General features: G+C 47.0%; 1 protein-coding gene across 1 annotated transcript in view; it reads left to right on the top strand.

Moving 5' to 3' along the window:
* Positions 1-3,706: 3,706 nt before the first annotated feature.
* The window catches only part of ANKH (ANKH inorganic pyrophosphate transport regulator), a 92,008-nt gene continuing 77,961 nt past the window's right edge, over positions 3,707-17,753 (top strand). The window contains exons 1-7 of the mRNA XM_006165249.3: positions 3,707-3,750; positions 3,922-4,063; positions 5,061-5,162; positions 11,655-11,783; positions 13,739-13,955; positions 14,578-14,726; positions 16,682-16,898. Coding sequence (XP_006165311.1) covers positions 3,707-3,750; positions 3,922-4,063; positions 5,061-5,162; positions 11,655-11,783; positions 13,739-13,955; positions 14,578-14,726; positions 16,682-16,898 — 1,000 coding nt within the window. The remainder of the gene's footprint in view (positions 3,751-3,921; positions 4,064-5,060; positions 5,163-11,654; positions 11,784-13,738; positions 13,956-14,577; positions 14,727-16,681; positions 16,899-17,753) is intronic.

The following is a 17,753-nucleotide window of genomic DNA, read 5'->3' on the forward strand; positions in this document are numbered from 1 at the left end:
GGGTCTTCCTGAAACACTCAGTCCAGGGAGCGTTTTGGAGCTGCTTGTCCTGTAGGACTTCTTAGCCCAGACTGCAGGGTAGCGACCAGGCCTTCACTCTGCCTCTAGGGAGTTGTGACCCTGCTCCCTGACCTGCTCGAAGGGAAAAGTCCCCAAAGCAGTTTCCTCTCAACTCGACGAACGTTTCTTACAAGGCACTTGCATTCCCCAGACCAATAGCCAAGACAGAGGAATAAACTTTCCTTTGGTAGGAATTATTGTCACACCTAAATGTCTGGACAGAGGGCACCAGCAGGTGGTGGGATGATTAAGGTGCTGGACACTCCCACATGGCCGACCACGGTTCAAGTCCTGGACCTGGCTGTGATGTCAGAGAGGAGGCCTGAGTCGCAGTGATTGTGGGTTTACAGAAAGAACCCTAGCACGTGAGCACATTGCCGCACGTATTCGCCGTCTGAGATAGTGACAGAAAACGTGTGCTTTTTCCTGTCTCTGATCTAGAAATTTTCAGAGCACTTAAATCTCATTGACACCGTTCTGTAGCTTCTTAGGTTTATCACATCCCTCTTCTAGGTAGAAGGTGCTAGGCGCAAGTCTGGATACGGTTGTAAAGATCAGATGAATTCAGGGCATTTAAGTCTTAAGTCCCAGCCATGCCACTGGGCTCTGCCAACTGTGTGTGCTGCGGGGACATGCTTCATCCTTTCTCATGTCGCGTTCCACACGGCTCAATTCAGGAGGTGGATTCACTTCACCTAGAACACTTTACGTCGATCGTTTGAGCCAACGGCAGTAGTGGGAAGATGGGGAGGTAAGCAGTGTAGGAAGGAGGACCTATGACGAATCTTGCACCCAGCATGGCACACACTGCAGACAGCTTTGTCGCTATGACATATTGTCTGCTTGGCAGGATTCCTGTCTCAGTGTGTGCCTTGTGTATGTGAGCGCGTGTGTGGGACACCGGTGACACTTATTCTGTGCCACCGTGTTTTTCTCTGTCCTTACTGTTATGGGCTGTTATTGATTCCTAATAAAGTGGGCTTAGTAAGACTAGTCATGGGCTGTATGGACTAACTTTATTGATTTATTGATTTATTCCTTCCATGGCAGCTAGATGACACGCCAACAGGGCCTAGATGGTGCCATCTACTGCCAGGTCAGCCAGCCCCAGGTCATGGCACTGCACGCCCGGCGTACTCAGGGAGGTGTTCGGACACAAACCCAGAGTCCCTTCTGCGGGGCACCTTGCAGAGCATTACCACATTTTGCACCACCCTCAGCCCCTCTTTTGTTTAATGACTAGTTTGACTTTTTTAATTGCCAGAGGGTTTGTCTCTCACCAGAGAGAGACAGAGAAATTGAGAGAGACGAAGAAAATATTCCCTAATGGAGCATGGTCCTACCACGATCTCTTCTCTTCCATTTCTCCATTCTGTTGGAATTTGGGGCATGCACCCATGTGAACTATCAGGGCTGGGATTTGAACTGCAGTCGGCCCCTATGACTAGTTTTAACTCTCTATTACTTACCTCCTAAAAACAATCAGATCACAAGTCCCAGACCTTCAGAAATCATCCCCAAAACTGAGTTGTGTGAATACCAACAGTGAGTCCTCATTAAACCCTCCCACAGAAATAAATGAATCCGCATCTGAGAAGGGAATGTGCAGCTTGGATGAGTTAAAGGCTGGTAGGAGGCATCAGCCTGTGGACCTTGAAAGGAGCTCATAAACCTCTTGTCCGCATCGTAGCGGGCCCCGCTATAGAGCACCCACTAGCACCCTCACCTGGGGATGGTGGAGCAGGTGCTGAGCTTGGCCAGACAGCACGGTTGCCATGCATGGGTTTCAAACTCTTCACCAAGCAGCAGACCACTGGCTGTAGGACATAGTTGCACCATTTCTTTTACCTCGTTTTCGTCACCTGGCTCACTTGGAGGATGTCATCAGACACCTTCGGCTCAACCTCCACGCATACACAGTGATGCTGTTAGACAGTGCCACTGAAAAGGTCATCTTGACCTCAGCGTCTTTGGAAGTTTTCATAAAATATTGTCTTTATCCAAAGGCTCCCTTGGAGCTGGTAGCTAGTCCTCTCTGGTTAAAGAGCTGCTGTGAGGCAGAGTTGGTCACTGCTTAGAATACCTTGTTCAAAGTGGAAGGAGGATTTGGCTTTGGCATAGGAGAGTGGGAGTAGGGTCACAAGCTCTGAGGTCAAGCAGTCTGATTCTTCCAGCTGTCTCCACCCTGGACGAGTGACCAAGGCTCTCCCTGTACCAGCAACCTCACCAGTAAGCTGGGAAGTGAGGCCACCACCCTCTCCGGGCTGCCAGGAGGAGGAAGGCCTGAGAGTATGCCTGCCACAGAGCAGTCACTCAGTGAGTGTCAGCCGCTGAGGACGTTTCCATCGTCTTCCTGGTCATTGGCCCTCGGAGGGTCCAAACGCGGGTGGACATTCTCTTGTCCTTTGCTCCGTGGCTGTGCGTTGACAAACGTCAAAGGGAGGTGACACGACTCATTTAGGTGTTGCTATTGAGCCAGGAAATAGATTGGCACTTCTGAGCTGCTTTGAGACCCACAGCCCGGGTTAAAGTACCAGTGTTCAAGAAAAAAATGGATTAGCAGCCCAGGGTCGCAGAGCTAGTCTGCGATTCCAGACTGTGGGTATAGAAAGTCCTTCCTTCTCTCTCCCTCTTCCTCTTTCTATTGTTTTGTTTTGTTTTGGAGAGGTTTTCTCTATAGGGCGTGTGCGCACACCAGACAGACAGAGACATAGAGACAGAAAGCAAGAAATCACCCCCCAGAGGGGATGGTCACGCCACAATCCCTTCTCCTCCATTCTCCTCTCGGGATCTTGGGCACGCATGCACACGTGCCCTGCATGAGTTTTAAGCCACCAGGTCTGGGACCCGATCTGCAGTCGACTACGTGGGAGTCCAGCGACATACCGCTTATGCTAATTGCTGGTTCCATTCTTCCTCTCTTTCTAATGTAAATACATGTTAAACTCACTTCAGAGGTGGAGTTGGCATGCTCTGGAGATATTAACCAAGAGTTGTCATTTGGGAACCTAGCTCTTTTAAGTATAAAAAAAATTAGTAGCAAATTTCAGGAAAGATGTGACATCAAGATGGAGAACAAGATGGGGCCAGCAGGTGGTGTGGTGGTTAAGGGCGCTGGACTTCCCAACATGGCACACTGCAGTTTGAGTCCCAGACCTGGAGGCTTTCTCTCTCTCTCTCCTCTCTCTCTCTCTGTCTGTCTCTCTTTGGTCAAATTAAAAATAAAGTTAAATAAAATAATTCTTGAAAAAAAAAGATGAAGAACAAGATTCCTAAATGACACAGAAAGCGTTTGCTTTTTAAAATTTTGCCAGAAGGCATGTGCATCACTGGATAAAGAGAAACACAAAGCAGGAAAATGAGAAAGCAGCCCCCTACACACCAGGGGATGGTCACACCCCAATCCCTTCTCCTCCACCTTCCTCCCTTTAGGATTTTGGGCACACACACAAAGGCAGCCCGTGTGTTTCTCAGTCACCAGGTCCAGGACTTGATCTGCATTGTCAGCCATGTGGGATTCAACTTCCTCAACCACCATGCCACCAGCTAAAGCCTTTGGTTTTTTGAATTATACTAGAATTTTCATAGTAATATTCCTTCCTTGTCAAGAGTTCCACCATCTTGAATTCCAGTTAGATTTAGCTAGATGAACAAGCTTCACGTTTCAATGACAGATCAGGAGGATTTAAGGTGAGTCCTATGATACTAAAGTATTCTAGTGAATAAATATATTTCCAGAGTAAGAGGTCATATGAGAAAATGCTTTTGATTTCCCCTGACATATTGAAAAAGCAATAGGAGAAGATGAGTTCGCCAAATTTCATCAGACCCTGTATGGCAGTTTGTCTCTGCCCCTTCTAGAAGCTCTTCTCCAGGTGTGGGAAGTGACAGCAAACACCAGTGTCATATTTTGGACCTGTCGGGTGTTGTCTGGTGTTTTCAGGAAGCGCTAAATGTGGATAGTTCTGCCCAGAGCAGTAACTGCGACTGCTCTGGAGACCAGGTTTCCTCTGATTGCCACTCCCTTGAAACCACAGCCTCATGTGTGGGTGTCAAGTTCTTGGCTGGAGCTTCAGCTAAACAGAGCGAGGGTGTCTCATTTAGAGCCGTATAGATCCTTGAGAAAATAAAACATGGCTGGAAAACTACCGGGAAGACAAATGATCTAATTTAACCCAAACCACTTTTTAAAATACAAACAGAACAATAACAGTGGAAAATTACAGGAACCCAGACTCCTTGAGAGACTCGAAATCCAAAATTGCTGATTATCCAAGTCATCGGAAGAAGCAGTTCCCACAGGTAGCAATGCCAAGACGTGGACTTCTGAATTTTCTGCCCTTCCACAAATGCAAAATTTCTGAGGATGCTGAGTTTCAGAAGTATTTTTAAATGATATTTCCTCTGCTACGATGGTCAGTTTCTTTTGAGTCATAATAGGTGTGTAATAGGATCGTCAAAGTTATAGACAGAAGAGTCATCTGTTATCAAAGGGACTCAGTGACAGTCTGGGCTGTTTCCTAGCAAGACAACATGATCTCCTCCCCCTTGGGTCTCAGCGGTTTCTCTCATCCAGAAGGCGGAAAGCAAAGGAAGTATGTATCTTACTAAAAGTAAAAAAAAAAAAAGGTAAAATGAAATAAATGGAAAAAGACTTTTGGCATTTCATTTAATAATTTCATATATGTTAGGGAATAATACCCATTTCCAACTCTACATTTTTTAAAGTTTATTTCTCCTATGAGTGAGGGCAGCAGAGCGACGGCACCCCCAACAGAGTCTCAACTCCACGATCCACCCCCAGCCTCAGCCTGCATCCGGTCTCGGTGTACATGTGCCCAGCACACTCAGACAGAAACCCACACCTTAACATGGGGGTCAGCTTCGCAGAGTGTCTTACCGCCGTGCCACCGCTCAGCCTGCTGGACGCCTTTTTGTAGAAGATAAGCATAATCCCACCAAAAGGCATCTCCCCTCAGTCCCCCGCCCTCCTCTTTCAGACGCTGGCCAGCTCTCAGACCACGTCAGGAATTTCATCTGGGCAGGGGGTTTCAGCGGCCGAGGGCTGCGTGGGGGCATTCTCAGGTGGAAGTGACTCTTTGGTGAGTGTGGCAGAGGCAGGGAGGCATTGGCCATGAGTGCATACCCCGGGGCTCTTGGCCAGGGCTGTAAAGCCACAGAAGGATGAAAGGAAGTCTCCCATACGGGGGCCCAGGGGAACCAGACTAGTGTCCTACTCTCCCCGTGGCCCTAGTGTGGTTCAGAAAGATCATCGTCCACACCTCAGCACCTCAGAGGTTTCCCAGGCATGAGATGAACTCAGCAGTGTAGGCGTGAGACCTACTTGCATGGGCAAGGAGTCACCACCTGGACCCGGGCCTCCTCCCGGCCCCCTGCCCCCTGCCCCCCGGGCACCACATGCCCCACTTGCAAGGAATGTTTGTGGCCAACACACATCACGTGACCTCCCCACAGAGGGTAAGTTGCTGACTCCTGCCCTGAAGCATCTCAGTCTGTAATATAGAGATTTTTCTAGTCTGTAGATCCTAGGTTTAAAATGCCAGGGCCTCTCTTAGGATTTAACGATCTAGGCAGCTCATTCCACAGGGATCAGTTTATACCCGGGGGTTTGGTAGCCATTTCTCTAGAGGGATTTTTTTTTTTTTTACTTTTTAATATCCTGTGGTTTTGCTAACTTACTGTGGACAAAAAGAAAGAAAGATCAGGCAACAGAACACCGTGAACCTGGCAGATATGGGGAGACAGCGAGGCATGAGTGACCCGCTCAGGGCTGCCTGGAAGCAGATACTCTTGTAAGTCGGACGTTCGTGTTGCTGCCCGCCCCTGGCACAGAGATCTGAAATGTGAGAAGGGCCCCTTGCTGTGCCACCTGCGTGCAGATCAGGCTGTGATGAGACGGTGGCTTGGTGTTCACAGTTGTCAGAGTGTTGTCAGGGTTGGCTTATCCAAAGTTAAGTGCACTGGCTTTGCAAGGCCTGTGTGTGTTTAGAAACTTTGTCAGCAGGTGAGCCTCTGTCTTAGGATTTAACGATCTAGGCAGCTCATTCCACAGGGATCAGTTTATACCCGGGGGTTTGGTAGCCATTTCTCTAGAGGGATTTTTTTTTTTTTTTACTTTTTAATATCCTGTGGTTTTGCTAACTTACTGTGGACAAAAAGAAAGAAAGATCAGGCAACAGAACACCGTGAACCTGGCAGATATGGGGAGACAGCGAGGCATGAGTGACCCGCTCAGGGCTGCCTGGAAGCAGATACTCTTGTAAGTCGGACGTTCGTGTTGCTGCCCACCCCTGGCACAGAGATCTGAAATGTGAGAAGGGCCCCTTGCTGTGCCACCTGCGTGCAGATCAGGCTGTGATGAGAGGGTGGCTTGGTGTTCACAGTTGTCAGAGTGTTGTCAGGGTTGGCTTATCCAAAGTTAAGTGCACTGGCTTTGCAAGGCCTGTGTGTGTTTAGAAACTTTGTCAGCAGGTGAGCCTCTGTGTTCATGAACATCTGGAGCCAGAATCCTGCCTGAAGGCCGAATTCATTCCAGAGACATCCCGGGTGTGATTTTAGCTGAATTTCAAGAGCACAGCTGTCCTCTTTACCAGCCACAGCGCTGTCATTTCTGGTCGGGGCTAGACATGCAGCCACGTTGGGGAGTGACTGCAGAGGCGCAGCAGGTAGCTGGTGAGCCCCGAGCTACGGCATGTTCACAGTATCGGGGGAGGCCGGCTGCACCCGGACCGTCTTCAGATGGACTCCTAGAGTGTTCTGGGCTGAGTCTTGGGCTCTCAGAAAGGATGATCCCGTTAATCCCTGGCTTTAAATACTGTCTGAATGCCGACCACCTCCAAATGTGCAGTGGCAGCCCCGACAGCTCCCTGGACGCCAGCTCATGGGGCCCCGCCCCCCTGGCCCCCGCCTCCCGGGCCCAGCCGCCGTCCTCGCCTCCTCCATTCAGAATTCTCAGGGCGCCTCGGGCCCCATAGGAAGAGGCTCCCTGGGGAGTTCTTGCTCTTCCTCCCAGACCTCCCCTCCCCTTATTTCTGTAAATATAGGGTCTTTGAAAAGTGCACGGGGCCCGCAGGAGACACGGTGATTGAGGCACTGGACTTCCCACGTGGCCGACCACCGACAGTCCGGGAGTCCTGCTGGACGTGTGTGTGTGCATGCCCAAAATCTTAAGGGGAGACTGGAGGAGAAGGGTTTGCAGCGTGGCCATCCCCCTGCTCCCCAGGGGCTGATTTCTCACTTTCTTCTCTCTGTCTCTCCAGTGAGCACATGCACCCTATGGGGGAAAAAAAAAAAAAAAAAAAACCACCAAGAAAAGGAAGTTTATGAAAAATGCAAATTACAAAAACCCGTGCAAGGATTTCAGAATTATTTTGCACCCAAATGAAATCATACTTTAATCCCAATGTCCGTGGACTTTCGGAAGTTCCCTCAGCACTGCAGCACTTGACCAAAGCCAAATACTCAGCAGTTTCCCCATTCCTCCTTCTCCACACAGCCCAGCGTCAGGTCCTTCCACCTGGCCTCCAACAAGCTCGCCAGCCCATCAGCTCGTCTGCCTCCTCGGTGCCTCCTAGTGCAGACCCCGCCCTCCCAGACCATAAACTCCTCCTCCCTGCTCTGCTTTGCCCTTGCGGTCCACCCCTGCCCTCAGCGTCCACACTGCCTCTTCCCAACCTCGTCACGGCTTCCCACTGCTTTAGAATAAGACACACGTTCTTCACCACAAACCGGGAAGAGCCTGCTTTGCCAAACGCACCCCTACCCGGCTCTGCTTCTCTTCCTGGCCTCCCTTCTGTTCCTTAGCAAACACCAGTTCTGGCCGACTCTGTGGCACAGTTCTAACACACTGCACAAAGGTGGTGGAGTCCACGTGGTGACCAGCTCAGCTCCCCAGCCCGGTCAGCCTGAAACAGGCAGGGCATGCGTGTGAGTGTCCAGGATCTGACAGGCGGGAGGGCTGCGGGATGAGAATCGCAGTGAGACCAGATCTACAGACGGTGCTCCTCTCTCGCTCACTCACCCACTCTCACGTGCACGGAAAAAAGCAAACGCCAAGCCTTCCTGCAGCTCTTTACATTTCATCCACCTGCGGGTTCTCGTGCTGCAGGTCTCAGCTCCGGGGCCACCTCCTTAGAGGAGTCGCCCTGTCAGTCTAAACCAGCTCCGCCAAGGAGGGCCCAGCTCACGGGTGTCTTTCTTTTCCTCGTACGTTAGCACAGTCGATGTTGGTATACCATTTTGGTACATTTTACTTCGTTCTTTCACCTATTTATTGAGATTTGTCACGCGATGCCCTACATGTAGTTCTGGAACAGAACGGTGAAGCACAGTTCTCTGCTTCCTGGAGCTTGCGTTCGGGGAGAGGAGACAGGATAAAACAAATAACAAGTGAACACATAATGTCAGGTAGTGAACATGCCCTGAAGACTTGCAGGGTAAGCACACAGAGACATGAACCAAGCCAGGGGTGACGGAAGGAAATGAATGAAAAAAAAAAAAACTCGTCGTAGTAAATGAGCATTTATTCAATAAATGGTTTTGAAGACATAAACTGCCTGGGGGAAATTAATTTTACTCCATAACTTACAATAAAAACCATAGCATAAATCGGAACAAAATTCTCTTCTCTGTGGGTTAGGAGGACTGGCCAAGTCAGAGGCATGGAAAAGTTCCGTGAAATATTGATAGACTGCATAGTAACTTCCTATTGTAGCACAGAAAGGAAAGCATATGGAATGAAGACGCGAACGAACTGGGGGAGCACTTGCTGCGTCACGAATGGAAATACAGAGAGGCTGATAACGTCTGTGTAGCAAGGGGCCTCAAGCCTGAAGTTTTTTCTTGCATTTAATGTCTCTTGAAATCAGGATATATTTTCATATGTGTACATGAATCCGATCATGGAAAATTAAATCAATTGCAAAGAATGACCTCTTAGGATTAAAATGATTATGTATTTTTTCTTTTGAAAGTTTACGAAATCAGTATGAAGATGAAACTTCTTGGTAACAAAACCGGTCATCCATCCATCCATTCGTCTTACTTATCCATTCCATTTTTTTCACCCATCATTCATTCAGCAAATACTGGTGTGTTTACAGTGTCGCCACGGTGGTAAAGTGGCAGCAAATGAAATAAACACGGATCCTGTCTTAAGTGCCTCTTTAGACCGTTGCTACTTGGCACCCTTCACACAGTCCCCCAAATTCTGTCTAAGATGGGTTGGGAGTTTTAGGGAGAATAGGTACATTTTACCTTGGCCGAGGCCTCTCAGCAGTTAGTCATAGAAGAGATTCCAGCTCAAGCCTACAGACTCTAAACCCTGTGCATTGTCCTCAGGTTACCGTAATTGCTCATTGCTGAGCTAAATGAACACTCTCCCTCGGCGTGCTGGCAGAACTGTCATTACCGGTGCCACCTTCTTCCCACCTGCCTCAGCACTGGGTTTAAGACTCAAGTCAAAGAACTGATGTGAATGCACAGTGGCACAGAGGTGAAATGCCACTCTCTGCAAGGTTGACCCACATGGGGAGATTCTGAGTTTGTGTCCGAAGGTCTCCCTGAGCTTGCTGGGCATACACCTACCGTGAGCTGGGGCTGGCTGAGGCTGGGGTAGATGGCGGCAACAGGAACACTGTCCTCCCCCCTTTTCCCTCTCTCTTTTCTCTGTCTCTTTTGCTCACACAAGAGAGAAATAAAGAAACGTTTTAAAATAATCTAAGAACTGTCGGTAGAAAGGGAAAACATTGCAGTGGAGGCCCTAGCCAGAGCTAATGTCTTTTTAGCAAAAAATAAATAAACTTTTGCCAAGAAGACATGTGAAAAGTGTAGTCCTGCATTATTTAGGTGCCCTACTGGATGCTTTTTAAACTTGCGCTAAATAATATATATGTGTATCATTTATATTTTAACACACATTTGAGCAACAGGAAATAAGTAAACAACTCACTGTTGTCAATTTGGGGGAAGGGTGGGAAAGAAAGAGAACAAACCACCCACCGTTTTCCATGTCTGGGAGACAAGTGATTAGAAGCATCCTAAGTTGAGCTGAATTTGCAAAGAAGCTAAAAGCACAGCCCGTGTGCGTGGCTCCTGTGCTTTGTGATTTATTGCAAAGACGCTGAAAGCACAGCCCGTGTGCGTGGCTCCTGTGCTTTGTGATTTATTGAGTCCACACTCTGGGGGAGAAGGGCAGGGAAGGGCGGAGGGGAGAAGTTCCGCAAGGATGTGGCCCCACAGGGCTTTCCAGAGCGATATAACGGTACCAATGTGGTCCCAGGTGGAGACGGGGGGCTGATCTTTTATGTTTTCATTGGCTTTGTGCTGCCAGGAGGAATGGGGGCAAGGGCAGGTAAAGGGGGGGTACCTCTCTCTGAGAAAGTGGCAGCTGCAAGCCACAGGTGGCCAATGCCCAGCTGCTGGGATGGTGCAGTGCCCTTACAAGGGATTTGGTGGGGCACTAACAGCAGCATCCACTACAGAAGTCCGAAAGGAATTAATCTGATAAATTACTGAGTGGTGGAACTTTTTTTTGGGGGGGGAGGAGTTTTTTTGTTTGTTTGTTTTTTTCTTTTTTGTTTTTCTGTAGGGCACCTGCACTAGCCTAAAAGATAGAGACAGAGAGACAGAAAGTGAGAAGTCACCCCCCAGGGTGGGTGGCCACACCACAATCCCTTCTCCTCCGTTCTCCTCTCAGGATCTTGGGCACGCACACACACGCGCCTGGCGTGAGTTTAAGCCACCGGGTCTGGGACTCGAACTGCAGTCGACTACATGGGAGTTCAGCAACATAGCCATTATGCCAACTGCTGGTCCCTCAAGTGGTGGAATTTAACACATAGCAGCAGCCCTTTGACTGGACATGCCTGTTGACCACAGGACTTATGATCAAGGAGCTTCCTGGGTTTTGTTTGGCTTTAGGATATTAAACTATTTGGTCAGCTTTGGTAAATGGGAAGATTTGTTTCTAAGAAAGGTAACATGGGGCCAGCAGGTGGCGTGGTGATTAAGGGCACTGGACTCCCACGTGGCCAGCTGCGGTTTGAGTCCCGGACCTGGTGGCTTGCTTTCTCACTTTCTCTCTCTCTTTCTCTCTCTCTCTCTCTTGCTCTCTCTGTCCCTGTCTAGTCTAATTAAAAATAAGTAAATAAATAAAGTTAAATAAAATAGTTCTAAAAAGAAAGGCGCCGTGTCAGGTGTGCTCTGTGGAGGCTATGAGTGTTCTTGTGGACATTTCCGGGTTATTATTGGAAAAAGGAGGAAAAATGGAGATATAATTGGAAACAATGATCCCAAACTAGCTTATATAATTCCAGCTTTGTCAGAAGAATGCTAATGAATTCCTGCAGTCTTCATGCATTTTTATCCTAGGTTTTTCTAAAACTATTTTACACATTGCTGTTTTCCCATCAATACATTTTCCCCTGTGTTTTGCAAAGACCGTTCAGTTCTGTAAGTTTTCTTTGTAGCCATCAGTCGTATCTCCTAGGAAAAGGAAGGAAACGAAGTAAAGGAATTTTGCTGACTTTCTGCCTGAGCTTGTGCCTGGTGTAGCTCAACACTGTCGTGTTCAGGGACCAAAGCTTAGCTCAGCCTTTGAAACTAAGGAATACCGTGAGGTGCAACATGAAATACGGCAGTTCACAGCTTCTGAGGTGCACACTCCGCCCACCAGCTTGCATATCAGCAGCTGTGAGATCCGGGTGCATCCTGGTGGCTTCCAGTTATCATTGCGAGCGTGTTTGCTTTCCTGGCGATGTATGAACTGACGACATACCGTACAGTGGATGGTGTCTCAGAGTAGATGAAGCGAGGTATTATTTGTTTTGTTACAAAGAGGAGTGTGATTTTTTACATATGATGGATTCGAAGATTAATTCTTGAACTCGTTTGCTGTATTCAGCCTTTGCTCACTTAGTATTGAGCAGATCAGGAGTAGAGCAAGAGAGCACTCGGAATAGAGGTACAGGCATGTGTTTGTAGAGAAAATCGACACCTACCTGATTAATGGAAATAAGGACTAGACAGAAAAATGCATTTCCTTCATTCGTCCTGCTTTGAGTTTATGTGGCAGAGACTGAGTGTCAGTGTGATAAACATGACTGTGTGTCCCTTCGATGCATGGCACATGGCAGGCGAAGACTGGAGCATATCGTTGTTTAAAATGTGACTGTGTGATGGTGGACTCATGCCATTCGACATTTGTCAAAACCCACAGAATGTATAGCATTGGACCAGCAGGTGGCATGGAGGCTAAGGGCTGGATCCCACCTGGCTGACCGTGTGGTTCAAGTCCTGGACCCAGCGGCTTGAAAATCATGTCGGCATGTGTGCGTGCGTGCCCAAAATCCCAGCAGGAGGAGGTTGGAGGAGAAGGGATTGTGGTGTGGCCATACCCCCTAGGGGGTGGTTTCTCACTTTCCCTCTCACTGTGTGTCTCTTATTTTCATTCTGTATGTCTCTCTGGAGAGTGCATGCCTCCTATAGCAAGAACTATTTAAAAAATTACAATAATAGAAAAGAACGTATGATGCCAGAAGTGAGCTCTTATTAGCTGTTGGCTTCGGGTGATAACGATGTGCCAATGCAGGTTCAGTGATTATAATAGCTGTACCACTGTGGTGTGCGGTGTTGGGGGCTAGGGGTGGCTATATGTTTGCAGGGCCAGAGAGTAAAAAGGAATTCTCTGTTTCTGCTCAGTTTTACTCTGAACCTAAAACTGCTCTAAGCAATGAAGTCAATTTTTAAAAATTTAAGAGCAGCTGAGTCTCCTGCTTAGTTACCTATTCCTAATAACAAAGATGGCGGTCTAGAGGCTGCAGCAGTGAATGTCTCTCCACCTACACAGCCATTCCCACCATCTCCAACTGTGACTTATTTGTCTACTAGATGGGGAGTTAGTTTGCGAATGCCATTTCCATGAACCTTCATGTCTAAGTTTCTTGTGGAGTGGGGGTTAAAGTAGTCAGAATATTCTAGGACTGCAGCTTTCAGAGCAATACAATAAAAACATTATCTTTAGTCTACAGGGGATCTTTCCACAGTGTGTGCGTGAAGCTCAGGAATGCTATTCAAGTTAAAATACGGTGAACAGCACTCATCGATGGTACCTTTTGTCATAGCATACAGCTGTGTGTTATGAAGGATACGTACATAACACGTATGCAAAATGTAAGGTTATGTGTGCACATGTGTATACACAAACACACACACACAAGACACACCTTCATCGAAGGAAAAAAGAGACCATCACCCACCCCATAGAAACTGGTCAACTGGTTTCCAGAATGCCTGTTGCTGTTACATACATAGATGCAGTCTACAAATAAAATTTAATATGTCAGGTTTTTTTGTTTGTCTAATCAACTTTTAGCCAAAACTTCCTATACTTATTTTCTAGTACCAATATAAAATACTTTTTTTTCACTAATACTTTAACCCTAATAGACAGGTATTTCTCCTACAAGAAGATACTCAAACTGAAGCCAATATGAATGGACATGCTAACCAATAACCCTTATGAAAGTACAGTGCGATTTACCCCATAAGCTGCTTAGTGTTTCCATAGAAACCGAGTTCCTGCTGCATTTTATTTTAGAATTGTGGTTCCCCAGAGATGAGACGCCATTTCTAACGCCGTGTCCTTTCCTGTTCACAGGCCTTGAACCGGGGCATTGCTGCTGTCAAAGAAGATGCAGTCGAAATGCTGGCCAGCTACGGGCTGGCGTATTCACTGATGAAGTTCTTCACGGGTCCCATGAGTGACTTTAAGAACGTGGGCCTGGTGTTTGTGAACAGCAAGCGTGACAGGACCAAAGCCGTCCTGTGCATGGTGGTGGCCGGTGCCATCGCCGCCGTCTTCCACACCCTGATAGGTAAGGCTGCCGCCAGGCATTTCAATCTCTACCTGACCGTTCCGTTTTCTTCCTCACTGATTTATGTATTTTTATTGGGATAAGGGATTTCTCCAGTCACTTCCAGTTTGAGTCCCGGACCTGGTGGTGGCTTGCTTTCTCACTTTCTCACTCTCTTTCTCTCTCTCTCTCTCTTGCTCTCTCTGTCCCTGTCTAGTCTAATTAAAAATAAGTAAATAAATAAAGTTAAATAAAATAGTTCTAAAAAGAAAGGCGCCGTGTCAGGTGTGCTCTGTGGAGGCTATGAGTGTTCTTGTGGACATTTCCGGGTTATTATTGGAAAAAGGAGGAAAAATGGAGATATAATTGGAAACAATGATCCCAAACTAGCTTATATAATTCCAGCTTTGTCAGAAGAATGCTAATGAATTCCTGCAGTCTTCATGCATTTTTATCCTAGGTTTTTCTAAAACTATTTTACACATTGCTGTTTTCCCATCAATACATTTTCCCCTGTGTTTTGCAAAGACCGTTCAGTTCTGTAAGTTTTCTTTGTAGCCATCAGTCGTATCTCCTAGGAAAAGGAAGGAAACGAAGTAAAGGAATTTTGCTGACTTTCTGCCTGAGCTTGTGCCTGGTGTAGCTCAACACTGTCGTGTTCAGGGACCAAAGCTTAGCTCAGCCTTTGAAACTAAGGAATACCGTGAGGTGCAACATGAAATACGGCAGTTCACAGCTTCTGAGGTGCACACTCCGCCCACCAGCTTGCATATCAGCAGCTGTGAGATCCGGGTGCATCCTGGTGGCTTCCAGTTATCATTGCGAGCGTGTTTGCTTTCCTGGCGATGTATGAACTGACGACATACCGTACAGTGGATGGTGTCTCAGAGTAGATGAAGCGAGGTATTATTTGTTTTGTTACAAAGAGGAGTGTGATTTTTTACATATGATGGATTCGAAGATTAATTCTTGAACTCGTTTGCTGTATTCAGCCTTTGCTCACTTAGTATTGAGCAGATCAGGAGTAGAGCAAGAGAGCACTCGGAATAGAGGTACAGGCATGTGTTTGTAGAGAAAATCGACACCTACCTGATTAATGGAAATAAGGACTAGACAGAAAAATGCATTTCCTTCATTCGTCCTGCTTTGAGTTTATGTGGCAGAGACTGAGTGTCAGTGTGATAAACATGACTGTGTGTCCCTTCGATGCATGGCACATGGCAGGCGAAGACTGGAGCATATCGTTGTTTAAAATGTGACTGTGTGATGGTGGACTCATGCCATTCGACATTTGTCAAAACCCACAGAATGTATAGCATTGGACCAGCAGGTGGCATGGAGGCTAAGGGCTGGATCCCACCTGGCTGACCGTGTGGTTCAAGTCCTGGACCCAGCGGCTTGAAAATCATGTCGGCATGTGTGCGTGCGTGCCCAAAATCCCAGCAGGAGGAGGTTGGAGGAGAAGGGATTGTGGTGTGGCCATACCCCCTAGGGGGTGGTTTCTCACTTTCCCTCTCACTGTGTGTCTCTTATTTTCATTCTGTATGTCTCTCTGGAGAGTGCATGCCTCCTATAGCAAGAACTATTTAAAAAATTACAATAATAGAAAAGAACGTATGATGCCAGAAGTGAGCTCTTATTAGCTGTTGGCTTCGGGTGATAACGATGTGCCAATGCAGGTTCAGTGATTATAATAGCTGTACCACTGTGGTGTGCGGTGTTGGGGGCTAGGGGTGGCTATATGTTTGCAGGGCCAGAGAGTAAAAAGGAATTCTCTGTTTCTGCTCAGTTTTACTCTGAACCTAAAACTGCTCTAAGCAATGAAGTCAATTTTTAAAAATTTAAGAGCAGCTGAGTCTCCTGCTTAGTTACCTATTCCTAATAACAAAGATGGCGGTCTAGAGGCTGCAGCAGTGAATGTCTCTCCACCTACACAGCCATTCCCACCATCTCCAACTGTGACTTATTTGTCTACTAGATGGGGAGTTAGTTTGCGAATGCCATTTCCATGAACCTTCATGTCTAAGTTTCTTGTGGAGTGGGGGTTAAAGTAGTCAGAATATTCTAGGACTGCAGCTTTCAGAGCAATACAATAAAAACATTATCTTTAGTCTACAGGGGATCTTTCCACAGTGTGTGCGTGAAGCTCAGGAATGCTATTCAAGTTAAAATACGGTGAACAGCACTCATCGATGGTACCTTTTGTCATAGCATACAGCTGTGTGTTATGAAGGATACGTACATAACACGTATGCAAAATGTAAGGTTATGTGTGCACATGTGTATACACAAACACACACACACAAGACACACCTTCATCGAAGGAAAAAAGAGACCATCACCCACCCCATAGAAACTGGTCAACTGGTTTCCAGAATGCCTGTTGCTGTTACATACATAGATGCAGTCTACAAATAAAATTTAATATGTCAGGTTTTTTTGTTTGTCTAATCAACTTTTAGCCAAAACTTCCTATACTTATTTTCTAGTACCAATATAAAATACTTTTTTTTCACTAATACTTTAACCCTAATAGACAGGTATTTCTCCTACAAGAAGATACTCAAACTGAAGCCAATATGAATGGACATGCTAACCAATAACCCTTATGAAAGTACAGTGCGATTTACCCCATAAGCTGCTTAGTGTTTCCATAGAAACCGAGTTCCTGCTGCATTTTATTTTAGAATTGTGGTTCCCCAGAGATGAGACGCCATTTCTAACGCCGTGTCCTTTCCTGTTCACAGGCCTTGAACCGGGGCATTGCTGCTGTCAAAGAAGATGCAGTCGAAATGCTGGCCAGCTACGGGCTGGCGTATTCACTGATGAAGTTCTTCACGGGTCCCATGAGTGACTTTAAGAACGTGGGCCTGGTGTTTGTGAACAGCAAGCGTGACAGGACCAAAGCCGTCCTGTGCATGGTGGTGGCCGGTGCCATCGCCGCCGTCTTCCACACCCTGATAGGTAAGGCTGCCGCCAGGCATTTCAATCTCTACCTGACCGTTCCGTTTTCTTCCTCACTGATTTATGTATTTTTATTGGGATAAGGGATTTCTCCAGTCACTTCCAAGTACTTCCCATGAAGTTTCAAGGACTGTAGTTCGTGCTCCTACTCGAGACAGTAACACATGCTGTCCCTGGGAACTGCAGTTTCGTGTCTCTGATTCTTGGAGTCAGAGAGGGAGTAAGTTGAACGAGAGATGCTTGGACCTAGGAATCACCTTCAGGAAGACTGACAAAGTGTGTGCCAAAGTTGTACCCACTCGTGTAACCCTAAGGATAAAAATTGGGCTGTTGTGTGGAATTAATACTGATTAGCAGTGAGAACAAACCACAGGTTGTTTTCTTTATTAACATTCCTCTGTTTCAGGACATCATTATGTTATCTTATTCAAAGACAGGACTGAATACTCTTGTTGGTGTCGCATTCTTTTCCTGGAACAACAAAGCTATGTTACAGTGACAGTGACTGGCCTACCATTTAACCCACAGTCACACTGCACAAATTTTAAAACCTTTGGCTTTGAAACAGTTTTGCTTACCTGGCATCACCATCGAATGGCACCTGTGGAATCCAGTTGCGTAAATTACAGGACACGCCATAAACACGTTGTGTACCCGAAGTTGCCACAGGTTGCATGAGGAGCAGCAATGAACGGTGGAGCCAGAAGACCAGCCGAAGCCATCGATGGTATTCATATGACAGCCAGTGTTTACTCACTTAACGAGAATCTCAAAGTAAATAGAGCAAGGCCTTTGTGGTTTTCCCTTTTAGCATGGCATCGAGTCTCGTGCTATGAACAGTGTGGAAGGGAGCGT

This window comes from Tupaia chinensis, unplaced genomic scaffold, assembly GCF_000334495.1.
Source record: "Tupaia chinensis unplaced genomic scaffold, TupChi_1.0 Scaffold143836_2, whole genome shotgun sequence".
NCBI classification, from domain to species: Eukaryota; Metazoa; Chordata; class Mammalia; order Scandentia; family Tupaiidae; genus Tupaia; species Tupaia belangeri.